Consider the following 20497-nt stretch of genomic DNA (forward strand, 5'->3'; position numbering starts at 1 on the left):
GACCCCAAACGTTATTGTTACACAAGATTTTTATTTTTAATAAATGTTTAAAAAAAGAAAGAAAAAAAAAAAAAAAAAAATTATATATATATATATATATATATATATATATATATATATATATATATATATATATATATAATATATATATATATATATATATATATATATATATATATATATATATATATATATATATATATATATATATATATATATATTGTTTTTACTTATTATTTATCAAAAAATCCTGCAAAAAAGTATCACAAAAAAAAAATGAATCATAATATGTTTCCAACATTGGTAATAAATCATCATATTAGAATGATTTCTGAAGGATCATGTGACACTGAAGACTGGAGTAGTGATACTGAGAATTCAGCTTTGCATCACAGAAATAAATGACATTTCAAAGTATATTCAAATTGAAAAACATTATTTTAAATTGTAATAATATTTCACAATATTACTTTTTTTCTGCATTTTTTATCAAATAAATGCAGGCTTGATGAGCATTAGAGACTTCTTTCAAAAACATAAAAAAATAGTACTGTATTTGTGAAGATATTTTCATACAGACCAAAAGAGAGCATATGAAACCTAAAGTGTCCATAAAATGTATAAGCTGACCATTATTAATATCATTATATGAGATATTACGGTATATAATTTCAATAATCATGGTTTGATGCCACTTGACTCAAAACTAGGTTGCAAGTTTCAAAACACCAATTGAATAATAATTTTTAATCAGTAAAAATCTGATTTTTTTTAAAACTTAAAGTATCAGGTTATTAAAAAAATATTAAGCAGCGCAACTGTTTCCAACATTGATAATAAATCATCATATCAGAATGATTTCTGAAGGATCATGTGACACTGAAGACTGGAGTAATGATGCTGAAAATTCAGCTTTTATCACAGAAATAAATTACATTTCAAAGTATATTCGAATAGAAAACCATTATTTTAAATTGTAATAATATTTCACAATCTTACAGTTTTTTTCTGTATTTTTGATCAAATAAATACAGGCTTGATAAGCATAAGAGACTCCTTTCAAAAACATAAAAAATAGTAATGTTTCCAAACTTGAAAAAATATATTTTCATACAGACCAAAAGAGATCCTTACACATAAAGTGTCCATAAAATGTATAAGCTGACCATTATTAATATCATTATATGAGATATTACGGGATATGGTTTCATTAGTCTGATGCCACTTGACTCAAAACTATAAAGTTTCAAAACAGCAATTGAATAATAATGTTGAATCGGTAATCAACGTTTTTTTTTTTTTTACTTAAAGTATCAGGTTAAAAAAAATATATTAAGCAGCACAACTGTTTCCAACTGTCACAATCACCAGTGAGAGTGCCCCTGATTACCACCTGAGGGCACTCCACCCCGGACTGTCACTCCATCAAGGACTACATCTCCCATAATCCTTTGCCCGGACTCATCAGCACTCATTTTGAGGGGGGGCTATGAGACACAGGTGCAAACAATGAGTGCTGATGAGTCCGGGCAAAGGATTATGGGAGATGTAGTACTTGATGGAGTGACAGTCCGGGGTGGAGTGCCCTCAGGTGGTAATCAGGGGCGCTCTCACTGGTGATTGTGAGACCAACATTGATAATAAATCAGCATATTAATGATTTCTGAAGGATCACGTGACACTGAAGACTGGAGTAATGATGCTGAAAATTCAGCTTTGATCACAGGAATAAATTATATTTCAAAGTATATTCAAATAGAAAACCATCATTTTAAATTGTAATAATATTTCACAATATTTCAGTTTTTTCTGTATTTTTGATCAAATAAATGCAGGCTTGATGAGCGTAAGAGACTTCTTTCAAAAACATAAAAAATAGTAATGCTTCCAAACTTGAAAAAATATATCTTCATACAGACCAAAAGAGATCCTGAAACCTAAAGTGTCCATAAAATGACCATTATTAATATCATTATATGAGATATTACGGTATATAATTTCATTAATCATGGTTTGATGCCACTTGACTCAAAACTATAGGTTGCAAGTTTCAAAACAGCAATTGAAGAATAATGTTTAATCAGTAAAAATCAAAGGTTTTTTTTTTTTACTTAAAGTATCAGGTTATAAAAAAAAAATATTAAGCAATGCAACTGTTTCCAACATTGATAATAAATCAGCATATTAGAATGATTTCTGAAGGATCATGTGACACTGGAGACTGGAATAATTTTGCTGAGAATTCAGCTTTGCATCACAGAAATAATTATATTTTAAAGTATATTCGAATAGAAAACCATTACCATTATTAGAAAAACATTATTTCACAATATTACAGTTTTTTCTGTATTTTTGATCAAATAAATGCAGGCTTGATGAGCGTAAGAGACTTCTTTCAAAAACATTAGTAATGTTTCCAAACTTGAAAAAATATATCTTCATACAGACCAAAAGAGATCCTGAAACCTAAAGTGTTCATAAAATGTATAAGCTGACCATTATTAATATTATTATATGAGATATTACGGTATATTGTTTCATTAATCATAGTTTGTTGCCACTTGACTCAAAACTATAGGTTGCAAGTTTCAAAACAGCAATTGAATAATAATGTTTAATCAGTAAAAATCAAAGGTTTTTTTTAAACTTAAAGTATCAGGTTCTAAAAAAAATATTAAGCAGCACAACTGTTTCCAACATTGATAATAAATCATCATATTAAAATGATTTCTGAAGGATCATGTGACACTGAAGACTGGAGTAACGATGCTGAAAATTCAGCTTTGCATCACAGAAATAAATTATATTTTAAAGTATATTCGAATAGAAAACCATTATTTCACAATATTATTTTTTTCTGTATTTTTGATCAAATAAATGCAGGCTTGATGAGCATAAGAGACTTCATTCAAAAACATTAAAAATAGTAATGTTTCCAAACTTGAAAAAATATATTTTCATACAGACCAAAAGAGATCCTGAAACCTAAAGTGTCCATAAAATGTATAAGCTGACCATTATTAATATCATTATATGAGATATTACGGTATATCGTTTCATTAATCATAGTCTGATGCCACTTGACTCAAAACTATAGGTTGCAAGTTTCAAAACAGCAATTGAAGAATAATGTTGAATCGGTAAAAAGCAGTGGGTTTATTTCTTTTATTTAAAAAATTAAAATTAAAGTGCTTTTATGTACAATATAATAAAAACAACAAAACAGTAGTGATGTATAATACAAAAAATACATTTCACAACAGTTTTTTTTTCTTTACATTGGCAGCAAAATGTACAAATACACCTTTACATTAAAGTTTACAAGACATTAACTTACATTAGATCAGAGCATCTTGGTGCGCCATTATAAAGAATGTATCTGAGCATTTAAAGAGTGTAGCAGACTACCGCAGTCCAGTAACTCTTATGTCTGAGTCAGTTCAGCACTGAAATATGTGACTATACGACTATCTATATACGTAACTAAATCTACCGCTTGTAGGTAGCAGCTGATGTACAGTGAAGTTTTCACATTGTCTACTCTGTAAAACGGCACGCTAGTGATAATAATCAGATAATGTACTGAAAAACAGAAGCAAATTTGCTTTGCATGATATTTTGAAAGTGATTTTCAAACAGAGGTCTGAGTATATTTAAAACAGTTATATTATTATTACTACAAAAACATAGTTTTTTTTCTTTTTCTGTGCTTGAAATATATTCAGTAAGTGTTTTGTGTGATTCTTATATATGTTTATATATTAGGGGACCTCTGTAGATATTAATTAGCACAGTGGAGACATACCCTTGCAGTGGACTGTTGCACAGATGACCATTCGATATACAGTGGTTTGCGACTTTACATGTACTAGGTAATTCTAGTGTGTAGTCCACCAGAGCAGACGTGCATGTGAGGTTTGCTTTTTGTTCACGTGTTCGAGTCACAAAAGGGCTACAAGATTACATTTGCTTTCCCGCATACCGTTTAAATCACGAAATCTAGCTCGGAGGCTTTAACGAAACCATTCAGTTGGTACTTGCTACAGCAATGTCAGGAGAACATTCATTCCCAGACACTCTCATTTCAACCATTGCCACATTCTGTGCAAATACAATAGTAAAAAAACTGAATTGTAATGCATTCTGGTAAAAAAAAAAAAAATGAATGTAAAAACATTAAATGTCGTTCACTCCCTTCCCTTACAAATACAATTATACAACTTTGCGATCAAAGTCATTGTCCGTCAATATCACGTAAATGTCCCGCTTTCAAACATTCAGCATACATTTAAATAAGACACAACGTTTCTATCGAAAGAAGAATTTTGGAACACTTTTCAATCAATACATAACTACATTCACAATACAAATGTCTGCGTGATCTTTAAAGATCAATGGCAATGAAATATTACACACTTGGGTGGTGCAATATACAATGCTTGTCTTTGGGAATCTTACTGGAAAATTTGATACTGGAAATAGATGTTTCTTAAAAATTACTATTCTTTTTTTGTCTGTGTGTTCTTAACTATACATTTATACATGGAGCCTTATGTTGATGCTATAGTAACTTACATTGGCGCGTAAGTTATTACCCCCATCCCCGATGCTTTGCAGCAACCAAGTACTGTTTGAAATCGAGCCAGTATGACACTCTTGGCAGCTGACGATTTATAACGTAGTTTCATATACCTATATGTCATTGCTCCCACCCAAAAACATCTGCTAGCCTGCTTTGACTTAAGGTGTTGTAGTGAACATGGCACTTTTTCATGGAAAAAAAAATTCTGCTGGTCACTTTACACTCTTCGGGAGCATAGATCTCATAGCTTAGCATAAAATTGGCATGTAAAGTCATTTTCATTCTGTCCGAATGCAAATTCATCATTCGAATTTACAACATGGCAATATAAATGTCTTTAATCTGAGAGAAGTACACTTTTGAGTCAAGAGAACAGCCCTTGACAGATCTGGAGACCACTTGGGCTTCTGAGAGATGTGAAATGAGAGGATCTAAAATCTAAAAAATTTGGATCAGTAAAACATTTCAAGAGACGTTTGGTCACTTCTATTGACTACTTCAAGAAATATTCATGTCGAAAATTCATTTAATTCGTCATTTGCTCACCCTCATGTTGTTCCAAACCTCTATGACTTTCTTCTGCTGAGATATTTTGAAAAAAAAATTATTTGTCTAGGGATGCACGATATATCGGCCACCATAATAGTATGTGACCCTGGACCACAAAACCAGTCATAAAGGTAATTTTTTTTAAATTGAGATGTATGGATCATATGAAAGCTGAATAAATAAGCTTTCACTTGATGTATGGTTTGTTAGGACAATGTTATGCCGAGATACTATTATTTAAAAATCTGGAATCTGAGGGTGCAAAAAAATCTAAATATTGAGAAAATCGCCTTTAAAGTTGTCCAAATGAAGTTCTTAGCAACGCATATAACTAATAATAATAATTTTTTGATATATTTACGGTAGGAAATTTACAAAATATCTTCATGGAACATGAACCATAAAAGAAAATCAATAATTTTGACCCGTTATTGCCACAAATATACCCGGAGACTTATGAATGGTTTTGTGGTCCAGGGTCACATATATGTTCATTTTTAAATGTTATCAGCCAGATAATACATTTTTTATGGATATATTAAAGCCGATAAATAATGGATTATTTCCAGACACTTCAGATGCGCACGGTTCACCATGATGGTTTGGAATTGCTTGAAATATGATTGAAATCCCTTAAATTTTACAGTTAAGTGTAAGTCTGTCATATAGGCTACATAAAATAATAATGAGAACATTCTAATTGTTCTTTTAATGGTGAGACTTTTTGTAATCAGGCTCTCAAAAATGATATAAACATTTGGATTTAGATTTATTGGCCAATATATCGGTTATCAGCTTTCAAATATAAAGCGTTATCAGTATCGGCGCATCCCATAACTATAACAACATTGGACCCCGTTGACTTTCATTGTTTGGACAAAAAAAAGTGAGTAAATGATGACAGAATTTTCATTTTTGGGTGAACTATATCTTTAAATCAGAGGTTCTCAACCAGGGGGCCAAACAGGCCTCAAGATAACTTAAAAAGATTACAGATAAGACTGAATAAGCAACTAAGTCAAAACAAACTAAAAATCAACAAAACTGGATTCCAAAAAATTCTATACACGTATGAGAAAGCGTCGTTTTAAAAGGGTGATTTGGAGAAGTCATGTAAATTAATAAAATCTTATAATTATAATTAATATATTTTATCAGGTAGAAATTGTGCAAAAAAAATTCCTGGAGAACTGGAAAAGGACATTCAGATATAGTTGTTGTTGGAGTCAAAAAGGCTGAGAACCTCTGCTTTATATGGTTTTTGAATACTACTGATCATTAGGCAACTGATTGTGGTTGGGGTATAAAGAATAAAGATATAATATCTGTGCCTTGGATGTACTCGTAGTATTGCTAACATGCCTTCTTTGGAGTCCTCTACACATTGAAACCCCATTGTGGGCTCTTTATATGCCTCAATCTCACTTGCATACTTTATTGAACGCGTGCACCTCTGAGAAGCTGTGTAGAATACTGAGGTCGTGGCATCACTTATTGTAGTAGGACAGCCGCGCACTGTTTGTTAGCTCTCCTTATTGTGATTTGCATAGTACGCCTGCTATGTGCTGAGGTCATGATGATATACTGCGCAAAGGTTTTGCATACATCATCAAAGCTTTTTGATGCACCACTACCTCTTACATTGTGTTGAAATGTCAGCGAATCATCTCACGTCAGGCACTATGTTTAGCAGAGACTCTTTATTATAGACTAAAGTTTTTCGTCTTCTCGTTCACAGGACGGCCAACTCTACGCGGCAGACCGAGGGATGAGATGGGAGCGTGACAGGTAAGCGAACCCTGAGGGCATCGTATTGCTTTCACGCAGATGCCACCAGACATTTTTTGGGACGGACCGGGCGGGACGACTCTCGCAATGCCCACCTTTATTTTTCAAAGTGTACCCTAGGCCTTGCGTCCCGCTCGTTGTGGCTCTGGGTGCTTCACAGACTTGGCAGTGACTGAGAAATGTGAACAGGTCACCAAGACATAATGAGAGGAGACAAAGTGCAAAATAAAACCCAGTGATGGTACGTTTCCAGTCATTTTCAGTCTGTCCCTCCCTTGGTGCCGTTCAGTTCAGAGGCCACTATTTTTTTTCCTAACAGTCCTCCCAAACAAACTTAAACGATCGAGTCTTTGATTTCCGAGCCCAGTCGCACTCGAGGCCGCGGGCAAGTCGGCGAGATTTCCACGTGGCTCTCCTTTAAGTTCAATGGTCTCTTTTCGGATTCCGAGAAGCTCTTGCTGTTCTCGGGGGAGGAGCATTCGTGGGTTGGAGTGCTGCAGATGTAGTTATCGTTGAGTGTCTGGTAGCCCTTGTGGTCAGACACAGAGGGCGGGATATTGTTGCCATTCAATGGAAGGCTCTCCGTGTGCTTCCCTGGAATCCGCGGTTTCTTCTGTTGCATGTTGGGGCACTCGCCTTCCTTCAGCATGGACTTCATCCTATCGCGATTCCTGTACGCCACGAACAGCGACAGGACCACCAGGGAGAACACGAGTAAGGCACACACAACAATCAGTTCATTCCAGTACGTTTTGGTTTTCTGTGGCGACCAGGTTTCCCCAGGCAGGATAATCGCCTCCCCTTTGGCCACAAGCTGCGTTCGGGAACGTACGGTCAGGGTGGTGCTTTCGTGCTCTGCTTTAACGCAATAATTCGCCAGAAGCTGTTGGTAGCCGCCTTCTTCAGCCCAGCATTCGTAGACCTCCTCCCTGTCCACTTGGGCTACAACCACCAGCCCGCCGTCAGGACTAGGGTAGACGAATCGCTCGGCGGTATGACTGTACGCCCATCGCCTCTCAGCCAAGTTGGAGCGCAGCTTGCAGGGTAGAACCGTAAATGTGTTGACTGGTATTTGTACCACGTGACATGGTGGAACACCTGTGGGTTAGATGGTCTTATTAGTTACCAATAAATCAAACATTCATCTCGCATATTAGCCAACCATTATGCAACCACTTCAATTACTTACAGTCTATCAAAGCGTCTTGCCGGAGGCACTATGTAAATGCGTTTGGTCATGCCACATGCCAGTGCTTTTGTATCTGTCAAAGCTTGCCTTAGCCTCATGCACTCTATGGCACTTTGTGGTTTGTTGGAAATAAATTCTACAAACAGTGATTGACACTGAGTTTAGATATTGAAAAGGGTCTTTCACACTGAGCACGATTAAGCAACGCGAATGTACGTCACAATGACGCTCTTGAATCGAAACAATAGATCCCTATGGAGCTATTCACACTGGGCGCGATCAATCACAGAGCGACAAAGCATGATTTTTTTTCTCTGACCAGTGTGTTGTTTTTCCCCCCCTGCGATGAAACAAGCCTTCCATGTAGATTTGAGCTTACCCGCTGCTGTTGCACAAAAGTGTGAGTGGTGGCGCTATTTGAATACCTGTGTAAACACTGAAGAAAAGTATTCCGGAAGAGAGAAGAAAATGGATATTGAGTCTAAGAACAGATTTATTCTTATTAGTGCTGGGGAAAAATTAATCGTGATTAATCGCATCCAAAAGAAAAGGTTGTGTTTACATATATGTGTGTGTACTGTGTATAATTGTTATGTATATATAAATACACATACATGCATGTATATATTTAAGAAAAATATGTTATATTTTTATAAAAAAAATATATTTATATATAAGATAAATTATATATACAGTATATACATGCATGTGTGTGCATTTATATACATAATAATTATACACAGTACACAGACATATTATGTAAACACAAACTTTTATTTTGGATGCGATTAATCACGATTCATTTTTCCCCAGCACTAATTCTTATATGTTCATTATACAGATTATAATTTCTATTAATTTTCCACTGAATTATGCAATCTGAAGAGCTTGAAACAGAGCGCCGTTTTCTTCCGTGCGTGTCTGTTATGAGTCAGAGAGCTCATTCTCTCTATAGCTGTCAATCTTACTATGTGATCATAACTAACATGTTCATTTCCTCGTTCTGCACAAGGAAACTGAGAGAAACGTTTCCACAGATGAAACAAGAAGCCAAATAAATATATTATTATGACGATATATGCTCCGAGTCTGTAGGAGTTTTTCATGTTGCTCGGGGTATTTTTATAACAATAAATAATGCCAATGCCAAGTAGTGTAGCGTTCAGTTTATAAGGTCGATAATTAAATACGGATCATGTTTATCATGTTGTATCTTGCTGTGAACTTCTTGTTTGCCTGACGAAGACCTTCTGGTCGAAACGTTGTGTTTTTAATAAATTATTTGGAAGCAGCAGTGACAGTGTGCCGATTTCTTTTCATTCAAATAACGGACATCTGCCAATAATTTAATCAAAATCTACTTTAGATTGCAGTCAGAAGTTCTTACACGCACTCGATGATGGTTTCTTTGTAGTACCAAACCTTATTTATTTTAATTTACTGTTGTATGTTGTGCAGTGGACGGGGTTAAAGCCAGATGGGAAAACCTACAAGAAAAATTTATTCTCGGACAGCACCACCTATCGTGCATGCGTGAATTAGCTGGCAATCAATGGTTTCGCGCTCAGTGTGAAAGCTCCATTCGCTTTATCGCATCACACTCAGTGTGAAGGGATCTTTAAGCATGACTTTTACTCACGTGGTGGAGTCGGTCTTACAGAACGGGGGCCTGACACTATCAATTTGCACATGGCAGTGTTGGCATCATCGACATCTTGTTGCCATTGACTAGGAAGAAAAGAGCAGGGATAAGACTAAAATTCAATTCATACATACAGTAAACTTTTAAAAAAAAAACTGTTCAGTAAGAGCTTTTTTAATTTTTTTTATAACCAAAGACAAGAACGCATTAAATTGAGCTAAAGTAAAGTAAAAGTAACAGACATTTACAATGTTACAAAAGATTTATATTTCAAATATATGCTGTTTTTTTAACCTTCTATTCATCGAAGAACCCTGAACTATATCACAGTTTGCACAACTGTTTTCAACATTGATAATAATTATAATAAGCACCAAATCAGCATATTATGAACTAATACACTGAAGAAAATAGGCTTCAATTAAGAGCATATTTTATAAATTAATTTGAATATTTTTGGGGGACATAAAGTAAAACATTTCAGGCTTGTCCAGCTGTCCTGATGATCATCATTTTCTTGAATAGAAAACCTTAAATAAATATAAATAAGCAGTATAGCAACTTAAACTTAAATTATTTTTAATAAATGAAAACTTTTGTCTGCCAAATCAAAGTCAAAAGTCAAAATAAAAACAGGAAATTATGTCATAGTGTCACATGTTTCACCCCTGCAAACCATCATGGATGTGTGTCAAGGTTAATAATTTTCAGATTTAGTTCAAGTTGTAAAATGTTGTATAATGCATTCCACTCAAAAACCTTAATGATATTTATGAATTTAAAATAATGATACACACACACACACAAGTAAATCAATGTGTAAGGAAACCTTGTTCATTTATGTACTTGTGTGTTTTGTGAAAACAAGATATATGTTAATGTTCTAAACTGTATTTTAATACTTGTTAGTGCAATATGTAATTGGAGTGCAATAGTTGGATGCTAGTATAAGTAATGAAATCTACTAACCTCTTAGCGGGAGCATGTTTGATATTTGAACACTGCTTCCCTGTCCAGGCACAGTAAGGATCTCTAGACAGCACACACTCTCCACAGCTCTGGTAGTTGGAGCAGTTGGCAAGAGGGATTTCAACCAGCCCAGAATAGCTGGACACAAACAACAGTCCCTGTCGGAAATGCAAACACATCAGAAATGAGACACTTTCTCAGGACGGACACATCTACAGGACAATCATACATCCAGTGTAGAAAGACGCTGGATATACATACAGTAAATGCTAATAGATGATAATGAGGTAATAAGGCTTTTTAAAATAGCTCTTATGGTGTAACATATACAGATGAAGTATAGACTGAGTAGTGTATAGATAGAGCAGACACTGTTTGTTTCCCATCTGTTCACACAGTTCCCCAGAGAAGAAACAGGGACGCAATTATCTCCCTTCCAGCCCTCACTATCTCTACGGTTGAAGGGTCCTTTTTCCGGCCACGCTGTCATTTCACTAATGCGTTATGTTCATCAGCATGCATAACAAGTACAAAGAAAGTAGATGAGTTTAAGGGAAAAATGAAGTACCTTCTCATCATCCAGTTCGATGTGTTGTACCGAAAGAGGCTCAGGGAAAATCACCAGCTCTTCAATGATATACATCTTGTGCTTAACGTTGATGGCTTTATGAATCCTGCCGTCATCTGAAACAAAACGAATTTTGAATTATTTGTTAACACTTTAGTTGAGGGTCCAATTCTCACTATTAACTAGTTGCTTATTAGCACGCATATTACTAGGATATTGGCTGTTTATTAATAGCCTACTTATGAAGCACATATTAATGCCTTATTCTGCATGAAAAGAAAGAAAGTCATACTGGTTTGGAAAGACATAGGGATGAGTAAATGATGACATTTTGAGGTGAACTACCCCTTTAAGCACTAAATCAGTAGTTACGAACCAGCTTAAATGTCTAAAGCAACTGATAAAGTCGTGCTGCTTGATATTAAGGTTTGATTTCCCAAGTCTAAAATCCTGGACTTAGAATCCCTTATAGTTAAATCCTAATGGGGATTTGGGCAACGATCACAAAGCCTTTAATGCAGGAACATTAGTATAAAATCAGATTTGTTATGTTGTATTCCTGAGCTTTACATGCATATGTGGCGGTCTAAGCCCTCACCTGTGCCGATGAAGAGCACATCGTAGGTCTTGTGAAGAGCTTGTACTCGGTGCACAGCGAGCTGTGTGTAGCGCACATTTCGTTTGAGCAGCAGAGGCTGGCTGCGAATCACGCTATCCATGAGGAAGTGGTCTTTCACAAAGTTCAGCACTTTATCAGGCATGTGCAGAGAGGAGGAGATCCCTTGGGTACGGGCCGTGTTGGTGATGCACTGCAGGAAGATGGAAAAAGATGCTTCAGAAACACAATATCTAAGTCACTCTTTATCTCAGTGCAATCAGTGATATTTGTTGAGTGGCAGCTTGATTACACCGAAATCAATGTAACTTTCAACACAAACACCAATGTCAAGTCAGATAGTGGGCCCTATCTTGCACCCAGCGCAATTGACTTTGTACACCGACGCATGTGTCATTCCTATTTTGCACCCGCGCAAAGCGCGCTTTTCCCTCCACAGAAGCACGTCGCTAAACTAGTGAATGAACTTGCGCTACCTGGGCGGTTCAGCGCAAAAAAGGAGGCGTGTTCCGGCGCAAACAATCCCTGGTGCTATTTTGCTGTTCCATTAAACAATTGCGCCACTGACCAGAAAAAACCTAGTCTAAAGTCAGTGGCGCGTTGAGCGTTGTTCAATATGCTATTTTAAGGGCGCATGCTTGACCATAATGTATAGCGTGCACAACGCGCATACACTTTGCTCATGTAATCTACACAGATGCAACAGTTATTTTTGCAAATCATAAATTGTTACACTAAAAAATATTAACACATGAGATGACGGAAATCATTGTGGTGTGCCACGAAGATGTGAAAAAATAGGCATAAATTTAGCTTACAAATTATTCAGGCTAATTGTAGTCTAATAATTAAGGAGACCTGTTTGCCCAATAGTGGCAACTTCTGGCAAGACATATATGTATATAAGGACATCTAACAAATTGGTTTGTCCGTCAAGAACCAGGAAAAAAAATCGGTGAGGGTGGACGCAGCGACGTCCTCTGCTGGCGTCAGGTCCTGAGTAGAGGCAGATCCACCTCCCGTTACACGGCGTGCCTGATTGATGCTGGCAAGCTTGGACTTTCCCCGTCTTCTGATGTCATTGTAGCGCTTGCGGCACTGGTGCGACGTCCTGGGGATGCCAGCTGATGAAACAATTGTGGCTATTTCCTCCCACGCCTGTTTAACCGACGCTATTTTGGGTGGGTTTCTCCCATCCCCATACAACACAACTTCTCTGTCTTTCACTGCTCTTACAAGCACATCAGTCTCCTCGGCTGTGAACCGCTCCTGGCGTGCGCCTGGTAAATACGCCATAATAATAGCAATCCATAATGGAACTTGCGCACCTGCTTTTACAGGGAATGTTGGATGACGCTCTGATTGGGTTATTCACGTTACGCCCAAACCACACCTATGAATAATGAAGCTGCTTCAGACCAACCCATTTTAGATTTGCGCCGGGCGCAAGAGCCATTTATCCCGCCGGGAAAATAGCAACAGCGCCGAGACCCGCCCACAAAGTTACTTGCGCTTCGCGCTTTGACACTTGCATTTCAGATCGTTAAAATAGGGCCCTGGAAGTGTGATTGAAAAGATCTCTAACAGTTTAGTTTAGGATCCAATTCTCACTATTAACTATTTGCTTATTAGCATGCATATTATTAGATATTGGCTCATATTAATGCCTTATTCTATATGACCATATTCTACATCCTTTAATCCTACCCAATACCTAAATTTAACTATCTTACTAACTATTAATAAGCAGTGATTAGGAGTTTATTTAGGCAAAATCATTGTTAATAGTGAGGCAAGGCAAGTTTATTTGTATAGCACATTTCATACACAGTGGCAATTTAAAGTGCTTTACATGGAAATAGAATAAAAAAAATTTGTACGTGAAGAAAATAAATAAGATATATAGTATAACCCCTATCTGGAGTGGAAGAAAATGGAGAGTCAGGTCAGAATGGCTGGATAGCTGAACCCTAATCTAAGGTGTGATCAGAAGATCTTGTACTCAGACGACCTAAACTCATGGTAAAAATAAGCTCTGCCTAATAATGGATTGGCCAGCAGCCATCACCCTGTAGCCCAAAACCGGTTGCCCACTGAAGCTAAGCAGGGTTGAGCCTGGTTAGTACCTGGATGGGAGACCTCCTGTGAAATCCAGGTTGCTGCTGGAAGAGGTGTTAGTGAGGCCCCCCTGTGTCCTAACGATGAGACGTTAAACCGAGGTCCTGACTCTCTGTAGTCATTAAAAATCCCATGGCACTTCTCGTAAAGGGTAGGGGTGTAACCCCAGTGTCCTAGCCAAATTCCCTCCATTGGCCCTTACCAATCATGACCTGCTAAAAATCCCCATCCATTGAATTGGCTCTATCACCCTCTCTCCTCTCCACCTATAGCTGGTGTGTGGTGAGCACACTGGCGCCGTTGTACTGTGGCTGCTGTCGTGGTTGAGGAGAGACCCCTGACATGATTGTAAAGTGCTTTGGGTGTACAGTAGTACATATGAAAGTGCTATATAAATGCCTAATTTATTCATTCATAATGCCTATGAATGAAATTTGTTAGCTAGAATTTGCATGTGAAAATCTTATTACAACCGATGACCAATAGGGCAGTGCGCTATTGAAGAATAATGCGATATTCGATATGCGATACGATATTGCTTTAAGTGTGTAAAATCTATTTAAATATTAAAATATTTTAAAAAACGGCGAATGATACCATGTATGTTTTTCACATTCTTTCTGGGAAAAGAAAGCATCGCCACAACTTCTGAAAGTGACCAGCAGTGTTTTAACAAAGATTTGTCACAAATCTGACAATATCATTTTAACATCAATGTAAACAAACAAAAAATTTAAATGCCAATATTTAAATACCAAAAACTCTTCGCTTGACTTTGTAATATATAGTTATATCAACCTACAACTTAACATCAAGAACATCCAGGTAAACAAAGACACCTGAACTAGGGGTGGACCATTATTTGTTATTAAAAATAAGAACTAAAAACAGTAGTCTTCACATTAATTAAATATACTCTGTTTTGTATCAGTGTATATTTCATTAATGTGAAGACTACTGTTTTTAGTTCTTATTTCTTATTATAGAAGCTACAACGGTTATTCAGTCAAGAGCACTAAGTGATTTTCTTTTGTTGTTTGACACACAGCGGCAGGTTTACTGTATTAGCAGGCTGTCACTTTAAGACCTAATGCACGGATCCTATTGACAGTTTCTTTCCCCAACTGATATCGTTCACTTAAAGCATAACCGACTGTGTTTACATGAATACTCATCAAGACAGCCATTTTGACATAACTGTGTGTATTTGACCGTTCAAGTAACAAGACACGAAACAGAACTGAAGGGTTCACACACTTTCAGAGAGGCGGCTTGTGCGCACGTTTCGGTGTGTGTGTCAGACAGCAGACGGCGCGAGACTGCAAGGAGTTGTTTTTCGCAAGTTATTGCATTTAATAACTCTTTTTAACGTCAAGCAAGTCACATAAGTAACAGTCGTGTGGCCAGTCTATTCTCTGCTATATCTGCAAAATGTTCCACACAAGAGAGGAATGACATGAGGTTGAGTAAATGATGACAGAAATTTCATTTTTGGAACTTTTCACTTTTGAGTACTGCGTCTTTTATGATGCTGTTTTAATTTTGTTATTTTTTAAACACGCCTCAAGACCCCCGTGTTCGATTCTGTTGCGTTCCATCTAGTTGTTTTTGAACATAACACGAAACGTACCGCTCCAGGTCTGGGTTCTGGTACTTGGTGGTTGTAGGTGTACCACTGCTGCGTCTCCCGATTAACTTCCCGGTAACGTCCATTAAACGCCTCTTCAACCTGGTCCATTGTAAACGCACATACAGCTGAGCTTCCTGAAGCACCTTTGTACCTGTAATCACAAACACAGCATTCATTACAATCTGTCTGCATATGCATATTCATCAAACACAGACGACCACACTATACAACAACAACCTCACTTACACCTTAAAGACACAGTAACAGGAGCTGAAAAGTCGGAGTGCACACAAAATGCAAAAGCGTATTATTTAACCTCAGACATAACAGGTGCGTAGGCGGACTCAAGAGGGAGGCTATTCTGAGCCTCGCTGACATCTCCTGCCTGTCCTGTCTCTTTTGCCCCATGTTAATGCACTCAATCAATACCCACAACTCCCACACTAAGTACAGCAAAAGGAGTCTGGTTGAGTGCCAGGCAGGCTTCAATAACAGAAATGAAAGCTGAATTTCTTCTTTTTCTAAAAGGTTTAAAGGAACACAAACACAGCCACAACGGTATTCACTGTATTATCTGTATTCTAAATGCAATTTCAGGAGATATAGCGTAATACGTTACCACTGTGAGGTGAAGACTCCGTAAAACACGGTACTCTTCCAGGCCTCTTTGCTGGGGGTCAGTACAAACATGTCCTGGATGATGTTGAAGGGGAACCCATCGTCAGGCAATGAGCACAGGAGCTGGGCTTTCAGAAAGGTCGTCCATTTCTTTTGAAGAACCCTCTCTCCACCTTTATCACCCTGTGGAAGTACCAATAGAAATAAGTGTTATTATATTATAGTATTTATTTTTAAATAGCATTTATTCGTATAAATGTTTAGTCTTTTTGCTATGTGCTTTTGTAATTTTTATTTTTACACTTTTTATATATATATATATATATATATAAAGTTTTAGTGTTAGATTACAATGACAACCCTGACAAAAATGAGCCCTGTTAGGTGTTCCTGGAGCTCAACTGGTGGTTTGATTCACTGGAAACACTGGCAAAATGTAAACTCTGAAGTTGCTTCTGATAAAAGCGTCTGCCGTAAATGTGAAAGTAAATCGATGAGGATATGTGCAAAGACTTGTTTTGACCATTTCTGACCACGAGAGGGAACTAGAAGCTGCCTGCGATTCCAACAAGCTGGTGCAATAGCCAATGGAAATGCTGATTATGATGGCAACTTTCTCTGTTACATAAAGATTTAGAACTGGACAAGCTTCTATCTTCAGCTTCTATCACATGTTGTGCATTAAGACTGAGTGCAACAGTGTGTTTTTGTGATTGAGACCCTGAGGCTGTAAAGGCCTTAACGTTGGTCCCTTTAAACAAAACAGGCAGAATAATTCAAGGGCTTTAATGTCTATCAGAAGAGAAAACACAACCAGTTATGAGAATTTTTCCATTAGTTGGTTATGGATCCGTTTTGCTGTTCAACATAATATTGCAACATAATAAAAAAAGAAAAGACAAAGGGGTTGTTGTGATATAAGGAAATGATGTAACTAATTCTTGTATTACCAAAGACTATTGCTTAATCTGACACTGATTTGACTGCTCCCTTTGATTTTAAGTATGGTGCACTGTGCTGTAGACCATTATACAAAAAGCAGTGTTGGGAGTAACACATTACAAGTAAAGTAACACATTACTTTTACATTTACAACAAAATATCTAAGTAACACAAGTTACTTTGTTTTCCCATTTATTTACTGACAGCTGACTCAAGCGTATATCGTCAGTTCTGGCAGGTCACGTTAGTCAAGCTCGCATCAGCTGACTGTCAGCTGATCATGTCTACCTATAGGAATACGACGTCTATCACAGCATACATATATAAGCTCCTTCAGTACTATCAGCAGCTATCGCGTTTCTCCAAAGCTCATTTACCCTCCTCCATCCCCAGCTCCTCCTCTCGTCCAGTCAGGATTTGGTATTCTGATTCCCCTTGAATCAGACAAATCCTAAATTATTTATGATATCTGCAAATACGTTATGTTGGTTCTGTTCTGTTTACCCTATTGCTGCTCTCCCTGCTCTCATCCATGCTAGGCTGCTTGGATGCACAGGGAGTTCTTGCCCAGAACAGAAGCATACCGCCAATCCAAACTGTATGCTAATAGTCAATCCATCATCTTTGACGATAGTGGTCCTGACTGAAATGATGGTTATTGTAGATCTAACTAAATGTGAGCATGCATTTAGTCATCTCACTTGCACAAAAAAACAGATTCAGTATTCCTCAAAATTAATAAAAACAGTGCAATACAAACTCAAACCTGCAATAATTAAATATGACACAAATATACTTTATGTATTTAATCTCACTTAATTAACCAATATCTTTGCTGCTGACCTGCGATGATCCAATTTGACCAATACTAAGCAAAAATGATTTTAGTTAAGTATTTCCCAAAGTGTCGGGTGCGCAAAAGTAACGCAACACATTACTTTCCAACTAAGAAACACAACACTGTCAAAAAGTAAGACAAATATTGGTTTAAAAATTAAGAGCCAAAGTGATCTTAAGAGAAAAATATAGCTAGAACATAAAAGGCATAGTGGAAACTTGCAAAAGGAAGGGATGTTGGATAATAAACCCTATGACACAGGTGAAGTAGAACAAAGCAAACCATGAATCAACTAAATATTTTTGTTTTTCAGGGCAGCTTTATATTAGTGTCAACCCTCGCTCAAGCAGAACTTCATACTGAACACCTGAACAAACAAATGGCCGGAGAGATAAAATCAAAGACGAGAACAGAATGAGAAATGGGCAAAGAGCAGGGCAGAGAAACAGACAAATATGAAGAACAAATGGCCTGAACGTCAGCCAGAGGTACGTAAAGAAGAGGTCCCAAAAGCACAATTTTTATTCATCCATCTAAGCTGCTCTCCAAAGAAAATGAGCTTTTCTCTAATTATAATATTATTGTAATCCAGCACGCAAGGCAACGCCTTCCCTTACCAGCAGGACGGCAACAACACATTCCAATAAAATCTTTTAAAGGGAAACTCCCACCTATCATTGAACAGCAGAGTTTAGCACAGTGAACCTACAGCTGAAGGCTGAGTTACACTATAATCCATAAAAAGTGCTTGGACCATCGGTCTTCACGGCATCACATAAAATTGCTAATCCATAATTGCTTCATTGTTTTCGGTCAAAGCTTAATTTTGTATTCGTTTTAAATTTAAATGATGTAATAATTTATGTAATAATATATATTATGTAATAGCAAATTTATGTATTTAATACATATTATATATATTTTTTATTATTATTTAAGAGTATTATTATTTTTAATGAGATGCAGTGTTGGGGAAAGTTATGCATTAAAATATTGAGTTACCTCCTAAAAAGTAACAAATTATTTTGTTACTTTTTAATGGAAAGTAATGAGTTACATTACTTTTTCTAAACAGGGCTGGGCTTGCTTGTTTGTTTTTTAATAATACAAAAAAATCCTTTTTTCTTCTTCTATTTATTGGGCAAATGTAAAGGCCCTTCCACACCAAAATTGAAATGACGGAGAAGAAAGAAACACTCTTACTTAAAGGTGCACAAAGGTAAAACATTTTCAGTAAAATATCCCAAAACCACTAGACACAGTGTTATATATTTTGTTCAATTGAGTACTTACAATATCCCAAATGTTTCCAACTATTTGTAAATGGTGAGAAAATTGCTATTTTAACCAAGGAACCGGGATGTGTGAGGGAGTCGCCTGTCGATGGCGTCATATCTGCGTTACCCACAGTTTCCGGTTTTATTTTGCAGAAACGCTTTACTCTCAATGCAGTGTGCAGTGTAATAGCAGCCACCGAGCGAACGCACAGAGTAACATCATAACATAATTTTCAACACACTCAGATGTTTCTAATATGATAAACAGAGCTGCGTTACCTCATACTCATGACCGGAAAAGCGGAAAGGGCGCCGGCGACTGTGGCATATTAAAAGTCCCGCTGCTCGCAAGGTGTTTGTTGCGTCATCTTATTAACAATTGCTCCAGCGGCCTTGCTCAGCTCCACAACACTCCTGCTCTGCTTCAGACTACAGTAACGTTAATAATCGCATCCATGAACATGATTTATGCCCGAATCCTATCCCGATTCTTTTCCACTGGCTGTGAGGTGAAGACCACATGTCCCAAGATTCTGCGCTCAAATGTGGTGTCATCAAGCTACGCCTTTGTTTTGAATAGGTGACCTCTAGCGGTCGGAAAAGTTACATAGTGCACCTAAAAAAATTAACTAAAGTAATTTTTGCTTATAGTTTTGGTTGAATTGGATCATCGAAAGTCAGCAGCAAAGACATTGGTTAATAAAGTGAGATTAAATACATAAAGTATATTTTTGCACTTCATAGTTTTTATTCATTTTGTGGAATACCGAATCTAATTTTGTGCAAGTGAGATAAGTAAATGCATGCTCAAATGTATGTATTTATATATAATTTATTTAAAATGTACATACATTTATATATAGTATGTATATATAAATATATAAATATATACATATATTTAGTGTATTTCTACAAGGGCAGAACAGTGATAGCTGAAAAGTGCACCTTAAAGGAGAAGCTTCTACATACTGTATGCCATTCATTTCAATTTTAAAATCAAAGGATTGCAGCTTCTGCTCATTGTCATTCTGAGTGTAAATGATATGGTACGCTTTCAAACCCAAACCCCAGGCGCAATTCAGAAAGAATCTTAAAACAATAAGGAACCGTTGCAGTACGTAAATGGATAGTTTGACATGCATCACAGTTTCCACTGGAATTTGACATGGTC

At 36.7% G+C, this 20497-nt stretch overlaps 2 protein-coding genes across 2 annotated transcripts in view; both read right to left on the reverse strand.

The window, feature by feature from the left end:
• LOC307131377 (RNA polymerase II elongation factor ELL2) overlaps positions 1–20497 on the reverse strand; it is a 379314-nt gene that overhangs the window by 153158 nt on the left and 205659 nt on the right. The window lies entirely within an intron of this gene.
• The window catches only part of sema4ba (sema domain, immunoglobulin domain (Ig), transmembrane domain (TM) and short cytoplasmic domain, (semaphorin) 4Ba), an 80206-nt gene continuing 66830 nt past the window's right edge, over positions 7122–20497 (reverse strand). Inside the window, exons 9-15 of the mRNA XM_079824986.1 lie at positions 16271–16452; positions 15652–15802; positions 11886–12096; positions 11288–11403; positions 10720–10877; positions 9748–9836; positions 7122–8017 (exon numbers count right to left, since the gene is read on the reverse strand). Of these exons, the coding sequence (XP_079681112.1) occupies positions 7254–8017; positions 9748–9836; positions 10720–10877; positions 11288–11403; positions 11886–12096; positions 15652–15802; positions 16271–16452 (1671 nt within the window). The 3' untranslated portion in view covers positions 7122–7253. The remainder of the gene's footprint in view (positions 8018–9747; positions 9837–10719; positions 10878–11287; positions 11404–11885; positions 12097–15651; positions 15803–16270; positions 16453–20497) is intronic.

Source organism: Gobio gobio (assembly GCF_949357685.1).
Source record: "Gobio gobio genome assembly, chromosome: 9".
Taxonomy (NCBI): Eukaryota; Metazoa; Chordata; class Actinopteri; order Cypriniformes; family Gobionidae; genus Gobio; species Gobio gobio.